We start from the raw sequence: 8,379 nt of genomic DNA on the forward strand, positions 1-8,379 counted from the left end.
AGAAAATTGAATTAGCTTTAAAACGAACTTTGAACGAAGTCATTCGCATAACAACAACTTGAGAAATTCACGAAATATTGCTAGTATATCAGGCTGGTTGGTTATAGTGTGATTTTTTAGTTTAATCTTCTAACAGATTTATCTACCTAATTAAATTTGAATTTGATTTTGTATTAAACTTAAAGAATAAAGATATTTTTCTTATCCTTTTATGTAGCTAAAGATTATTCAAATTCAATAAATATAAAATTAGTTATGACTATATTTTAAAAGGTTTAAGATTATTTATTGTTAGTTAGGATTTATTTTCATATTTTTCAAATTTTAAATTAGATATGTTAGTGTTTTTAGTATATTATCTTTTAATATTTTATCATGAAAGTAAAATTCAAATTACTATGAATTTAATTAATGAATTAGTTATTGAATAATAAATATGATAAAGAAAAACTGAGATGTTACAATTAAACTGAATAACATAAAAAATTTAAAGGACTATTCGCATCATTTACTGATACAATATTATATTATTATACATCTTTAATAACAATTACTCTCCTAATTTAAATGAATTAAAAATATCAACTTATTTTCTCGAAATATCTAATAATACCTTTAATTAACTTAGTTGAATAGATATTAATTACATTACACGTGTTCATTTATTTAAAAATATTTTTTATTTATTAATACAATTTTAAATCCCATTAAAATTCATTTATTACTTTTTTAAACACATGTCTATTATTTTATTTGAAAAATTATTTAAAAATTAAAAGAAAAATGAGTAGATAAATATATGTTCAACAAATTTGGCACGTGTTGTTAGTCACCAAAAAAAAAAAATTTGAAACATGTGTCAATCCTTGACCTTTTTTATTCAAAGCGCCATAATTATTGCTCCTATTTAATTCAACGAACCAAACCCTTTTTTCGCATTGCATCTTTTATTTGTGAAATTTTGAATGCAACTTATTAGTTGCAACTTGCAAGGCTGAAAACTCATATTTGGTGTCTCCAACGAATAACACACCAAAGATGATTGATGAAAACGCTTCCGCCGCCGCAACAACCACCGTTAGCCACCATCACGATGCCTCACTTTACGACGACGACGGCCGCCCGAAACGAAGAGGTAACAATACAAATTAATCCAATCCATGTATGTATGTTATTATAATGTTATCACAATCTCTTCCTTTTCTTTCTCATTTTAGTTTTATCAACGGAGATGAATAAAAAAAAATTGAATTCAAGTCTTTTATGATTTTCTTGTAATCAGTTCTATTTTATTTTCTCGAGTTCTTTTTTTTTTTTTTAAATTGAATTTTAGTTTGGGATTTGCTAGCGGCTCTCAAATTTTCCAGATTTTTCCGGAAATAAAAAATTGAAACAATATTTACTTAATAAATATTAAACACACATTATTCATATAGTTCAATAAATGTACCTTGAAAATAACGAAATACAGCTGTGTTATTTAGATAACACTAGGCTAAGAATAATTGAAGTTGTCCTTCATTATATATGAAGAGATTTTCAATGGGGTTTTATTAATTATTATTTAAATGGAATAATTTGTTATGATACTATATATTTTTTGGTGTAGGAACTGTGTGGACGGTAAGTTCTCATATAATAACAGCAGTGATTGGATCTGGAGTTTTGTCGGTAGCATGGTCGATAGCACAATTAGGTTGGATTGCTGGCCCTATTATTATGATCTTCTTTAGTCTCGTCACTTTGTATACTTCATATTTTCTTGCAAATTGTTATCGTGCTGGAGACCCTATTACTGGCAAGAGGAGCTACACTTACATGGAAGCCATTGGCAACATTCTCGGTAAATACAAACAAAACTATGTTAGATATGCTAGTTGTCTGAGCAAATTTTTATGTAAAAAATAAATGTTACGTGTTATGTTAAGTAATTCAATAATAAAAAAAATCTTAAAAGTTAAACATTGTATAGATAATATGCAATTAACATTAATATAAAAGAAAAAAATATCTGAAATTTTTAAAAATAAGAATATCCGAAATTTTATTAAAAGAAATATTTAAAATATAAACTCGACAAAATTTCATCTTAAGTGAATTTTATATTGATCTTGATTGACAACCTAAAATTATTTCATTATTAATATATTGATACTGAAATTTTACAATATAATATGATAAGACAGCTATGTTGTGACTATTTTAATTGGACGATTTTTTAAAATAAGATCCGAATAAATAAATAGGTTGAAGTGAATCTTAATTGAAAAAGATTGGGAATCAATTTTTTTTAAAATAACATTTTTTTCTTCTTTTAGATTTCTCTTTTTGTCTCCTTAACCTTTGAGCATCTGTTACTATTATTTTGTGGGTTGATTATTGGGTGACAAAATTAAAGTTAATTCCCTAACAAAACTATTTTACAATATGATGTGTCATGTTATTAATTATTTATATATGTTTTGAGTGGATTATGTGAAAAATATTTTTCATCTCTTTAGATTCTATTGAGTGAATAATTTTAAAACTCTATAGTCACATAAATGTTGCATACCATTGCAGGAGGGAAAAATGTTTATTTTTGTGGGATAATACAATATGCAAATCTTTATGGAACTACAATAGGATATACAATTGGGGCCTCTCTTAGCATGATGTGAGTTTAGTTATTAACCCTAACTTTTTATCTTTGAGTTGATATTATTTAAATATTTTGATTTGGAATAATTTAAATTGACTACTACGACTATTACCTCTTATTATGTCAACTCAAATCAATTAGTCATAGTTCACTAGATTTAATTTTAATTTGAAAAATGGGTTTAATTTCTATTTTATTTGTAAAACTTTCTTAAGCTAACATTTCATCAAATATAGGTTGTCATTACATATTTATAATAAAAAAAATTGGTAATACTAGAAAGAGAAAAAAAATAGCCAAAATTTATATTCTGACTGATTTTGATTAAATTTTTTTTGTTACTAGATATTTTAAAAAAAAAATTAACTCTTGGATAAAACTAGAGAAATAAATAATTGGAATAAGAATTTATTAATTTGGTCTCTCAAATTTTTCGAGTGATTCAATTCAATCTCGTAATTATTAATTAGCATAATAACCTATCAAAACAAAAATTTAACTCCACAATTTAATTTGGTCATCCAAATTTGACAATATAATTTAATTTGATCTTTTCGTTGTCATTTCATAAATTTCGTGAAGGTGTAACATGTTACATAAAATGTCAAATTGAATTATATATCATCAAATTTTGAAGATCGAATTTGGATCATTTGAAATCAAGAAGCCAAACTAAGTCGCGGAATTAATTTGACCATCATATATAAGTCAATTAAAATTTGACGGACCAAATTGAGTTACATATGAGATTTGAGAGGACTAATTAAATCAAGCTTTTACTCTAAGAGAAATTGTAAGCTTAGTTTTAAAATAATTTCAACTGTATATATAGTCATCATGTTACTAAAATTACTTCAATATCAAGAAATAATTGATAGGATTAGTTACAACACTTTATCCTATTGCATTGTTTTTTAAATGAAATTTAACATGGTTTGTTTGGCAGGGCAATAACAAAAATTCATTGCATATACTCATCTGAAGGAAAAGACCCATGTATTATTTATGGCAACCGTTATTTAATGGGGTTTGGAATAATCCAACTTGGTTTCTCTCAACTTCCTGATTTTCATAATATTTCATGGCTCTCAATACTTGCTGCAGCCATGTCCTTCACATATTCCATAATTGGTCTCATTCTTGGAATTATCAAAATGGCAGGTTATATATGTCTTTTCCTACATCAAGTTTTTCTCTCTATTTTTTCACATACTTATATTATAATTAAATCGAAATTATATTTAAACATAAATTAAACTGAAAGTTGTATTTAAAAAAAAAATACGGTTTGATTCAGAGAAGTTTCATTCATGTGATATACTAATATATTGCTAAACATGATATATTAGTAAAATATTAATGGTTGGTTGATGAGTAAAGATTAAAAATATATTATTTTAAAAATTAAAATATTTTATTTTTAAAAAATATATTTTCAATTTCAGGAATCATAAATTAGAATTTTTATACAGTTTATGAATAATATAGCATAAAAAATAAAAATGGCTTATCATTTTGAGATGTAGAGGACTAGGGGTGTTCAAATCCAAACTGATTCAAATTAAACCGTTCATCCAATTCAATTCAAACCGAAAATCGATTAAAACCGCACTAATTTGGATTTGATTGGATTCTATTTTTTTACAAACTGCTGGATTTGATCGGATTTCGGATCTATTTTTCATAACCGATCCAATCTAATCCAAACCGCACAATGTGCTATAATATTATTATTTTATTATTATATTTACAATTATACTTATAACATGTTCAATTTTTTATAGATTTTTATATTATTTATATATTATTATTATTTAATAAATATTTTATGTTCAAAATATTATTTATTTATTTATTTTAACTAACCTATAATTTTATTTTTATCGTTATGTTATCGTTGACTTTTTAAGATATTATTGAGACTTATTATGTCATTGTTGATTATTTAAAATTTGATGTTGAGACTTGTTATATATATTTAATTTTTTTAATTTATAAACCGCAAATCCAATCCAAACTGCTTGAAATTGGATCGGATCGGATCGAATTTTTTTTAAAAGCATCCAATCCAAACCGCACCGCAAGTAAAATTAGTGTTCAGATCGGCTGAGTTTTTTACTCAAAACCGATCCAAACCGCATCGCAAACACCCCTATAGAAGAGTATAGTAAAAATATATTATTGGCTAATATTTTTTTTATGGTTGGTTCTTGAAACAGAAAATGGTACTGTAATGGGTACCCTAGCAGGAGCTAAAGGAGAATTACCGATTGATAAAGTGTGGGGGATATTTCTAGCTCTTGGAAACATTGCCTTTGCATATTCATATTCTTTTATTCTCATTGAAATTCAGGTACATCATTTTTAATTTCTTAATCAAATAAAGGTTTTTTTTTTTTTTTAAACCAAAGATAGGAGACTCGAACGCACAACCTCTTAATTGAGTATGGAGAGACTATGCCATTTGAGCTATTATTCATTGACAAATAAAAGTCTTTTTTTTACTAATTCATAAACTTGAAATTTAATGTATTTACGTGAAATTACATCTAAATTATATTAAGGTGGTGTTTGTTTACAAAAATAAGGATAATTTCGGAAGAATGTTTGAAACGAGAGGGAATATTTATGAATTTTCAAAAATATTTTTAATTATTTACTATATATTTGTATATATTTATATATATTATTTTATAATTTTTAATAAAATATTTAATTATTAAAATAATCAAACCTGACATAATAGAACAATAATAAAATTTATCATAACAGAATAGCCAAAACTTTATTTTACAGCATAATCAATTTTTTTATGAATACTAAATATATATTTGTACATAATAATTAATTAATGACTAATTTTTGTGTTAAACATGGTTGAAGTCAGGGACGGACCTAAAGGGGGGCGAGTAGTGGCCTCGACCCCCCAAAATTTTTAGAAATTATATTTATATATGAGATATGTATTTAAAAAATAAAAAATATTATATAATTTAGAATTTTTATATGTATTATTTTTTATTATGTGATAAATTTATGTCTTAATTGTCAATGAGTAATAACTCAAATGACATAGTCTCTCCATACTCAATTAAGATGTTGCGGGTTCGAGTCTCCTATCTTTGGTAAAAAAAAAAAATTATGTCTTAATTGTTTAATTCACTAATATTTTTCACTTAACTAATTTAATATCATACCCTCAAGTCTTTGTAACTTTCAAATTAGTTTTTATATAATAATCTCTATATTTATTTTTAAAAAAATTATTTGTTTATTTTATATTAACATATTTAAAATTTATATTATTATATTAATAATAACTTATGTAGTTATATTTTGGTAATCACATTATGTACTTTAGATATTCTTTTTTTTATAGAAAATACTTATTTTTCTTCTAAATTTACGTTGTTGAAAAAAAAACTTTTATATAAACATCTTATATCTTGTATTCTATAAAGGTATTGTGTCTTTCAAATAATTAATAATTTATCATTTATTTTTAATTTTTAAAAATTTTTTGAAAGAATTAATTTTAATTAATAAGATATGTGATCATTTTCAACTAAACACGCTATAAATTATTAGTACTTTATAATTTTATAATGTACTATTAATATTGTTATATTTTTTTATGTAACTATCGTATTAAAAATAAAATTGTGAAAAAATTTATATATATATATATATATATATTGATAATTTTTTTAAAAAACTAACTCTAATAACTATATGTTAATTATTTTTATGAAATGAAAAAAAAATTATCTAAAATTCGGCCCCTCCATACTAAACTTTCTGGATCCGTCCCTGGTTGAAGTATTTTTCTTACCTCAAGAAAAAAAAAAAAAAGAGCAATAGTTTTAGATATCTCTTGTGTCTCTACTTATCAATTTAAGCGTTAGAAATAAATGGTAACAAATGAAAATCTAATATATAGTTATATACAACAAAATTAAATATTGATTTTATTGTCTTATCGAACTATTATTTTTTATCTAAATTTATTGTTTCTGTTGACTTTTTAAACCCTTATCCGCTGGACTTTTTAAAAACCCAACTTGAAAATAAAATTAGTATTTTTCTAAAAAAAATACTACCTATTCTTTAAAATTTAGTTTTTAATCAATCTTTTTAAAAATTTGTTATTATTTAATTAATTTAAATATCTATTTTTATATACTAATTGTTCGAAAAATTCAAAAAATTACTTATTTTTTATTTTCTTTCTCCTCTAAAAATCGAATAAAAAAATATTTAAAAAATATCTAATTATACTAATTTTTTTAAACAATAATTTCGAGGGATCTAACGAAATTAATAATACAAATTTTAATATATCTTTTGGCTATTATTATATAAATTGATTAGTATACAATAATGATATTTCTCTGACTAAACAGGATACCATAAAGTCTCCTTTTGAACTAAAAACAATGATGTTTGCTACAAGGATAAGCATTGCAACAACAACAACATTCTATGTCTTATGTGGATGCATAGGTTATGGTGCATTTGGAAACTCAGCACCAGGAAATTTACTTACAGCATTTGATAATCCAATTTGGCTTATTGACATTGCAAATTTAGCACTAGTCATTCACCTTGTGGGAGCATACCAAGTTTATTCCCAACCCCTCTTTGCATTTGTTGAAGAACATGCATCTAAGAGATGGCCAAGTCTTGAAATTGAACACAAGGTGGAAATACCATTTTTACCCTCTTTCAAACTAAACAAATTGAGACTAGTTTGGAGATCATTTTTTGTTGTGGTAACAACTTTTATATCAATGTTGGTTCCATTCTTTAATGACATAATGGGAGTGATTGGAGCATTAGGATTTTGGCCCTTAACAGTTTATTTCCCTGTGGAGATGTACATCAAACAAATGAAAATCCAAAAATGGAGTGAGAAATGGATTGGTTTACAATGTTTGAGTATGTTTTGTCTCTTAGTAACACTTGCTGCTCTTGTTGGATCAGTGGTTGGTGTCTTGCTTGACCTTTCAAAATTCAAGGCATTCAGCTCACAATTATAGTACTCAAATTAAAGCGCAATATATATAGCCTTGGTTTTTGTATTACTTGTTTAATTATTCATCACACATTCAGTGATTTTGTTATTATTATCACACTCTATGTAAAATTGTAAATGTTATTGAAATAATTAAATAATACAATATTAGGACTTACATTAAATTAAATCTTCTTCCTTTGTATAATATTTTGTGTTAGACAACTTATTGATCTTACTTTCATTTTTTTTTTTAAAACGACTAAGGCTTGGTTTAGTAAAATTTTTTAAAAAGCTGTTTGTGTTTTTTAAAAGCACAAACTCTTCATTTTGTATTTGGTAAATCAAAAATACTATGTGCTTGTACTTGCAATTGTGATACTTTTGAAAGCAACTAAGGTATAACTTTTGAAAGTTGGCTTGTACTTTTTAAAATTTAAAAGTCTAATATAACCTCGTATATTAACTAATTTTTAAATTTAACGCTTAAATTTATGTCTTTTATAATATTTTTAAATTTTAAAAACTATTTTACCAAACTTAATTGTTGCTACTTGTATTTATTAAAAGTCATTTTTAATTTGATTTATCAAATATAAATGCTAAACTTTTTAAAAAGCTAGCTTTTATAAGCTACTTTTAAAAAGTAAAAGTTTTACCAAACTAAGTCTAAATATAGTTTTTTTTTTTGTGACTAAACAGAAAAGAAAGAAAAAAAAAATAG

At 24.4% G+C, this 8,379-nt stretch overlaps 1 protein-coding gene across 1 annotated transcript; it reads left to right on the top strand.

Annotated features, from left to right (window-relative positions):
• Positions 1–864: 864 nt before the first annotated feature.
• On the top strand, positions 865–7,858 carry LOC107611871 (amino acid permease 4-like). Its single transcript, XM_016313753.3, has 6 exons — positions 865–1,135; positions 1,610–1,843; positions 2,563–2,656; positions 3,588–3,802; positions 4,861–4,994; positions 7,045–7,858. The coding sequence occupies exons 1-6, from the start codon at positions 1,039–1,041 to the stop codon at positions 7,678–7,680; spliced, it is 1,410 nt and encodes a 469-aa protein (XP_016169239.1). The 5' UTR covers positions 865–1,038; the 3' UTR covers positions 7,681–7,858.
• Positions 7,859–8,379: the final 521 nt, after the last annotated feature.

The sequence above is a fragment of the Arachis ipaensis genome, chromosome B8, assembly GCF_059453495.1.
Source record: "Arachis ipaensis isolate K30076 ecotype BB chromosome B8, ASM5945349v1, whole genome shotgun sequence".
NCBI classification, from domain to species: Eukaryota; Viridiplantae; Streptophyta; class Magnoliopsida; order Fabales; family Fabaceae; genus Arachis; species Arachis ipaensis.

Coding starts and splice junctions, on each gene's coding strand:
- LOC107611871 (XM_016313753.3), top strand. CDS start 1,039: ATGATTGATGAAAACGCTTCCGCCGCCGCAACAACCACCGTTAGCCAC. Junction 1,844..2,562: donor AGCCATTGGCAACATTCTCG/GTAAATACAAAC, acceptor ATACCATTGCAG/GAGGGAAAAATGTTTATTTT. Junction 3,803..4,860: donor TGGAATTATCAAAATGGCAG/GTTATATATGTC, acceptor TTCTTGAAACAG/AAAATGGTACTGTAATGGGT.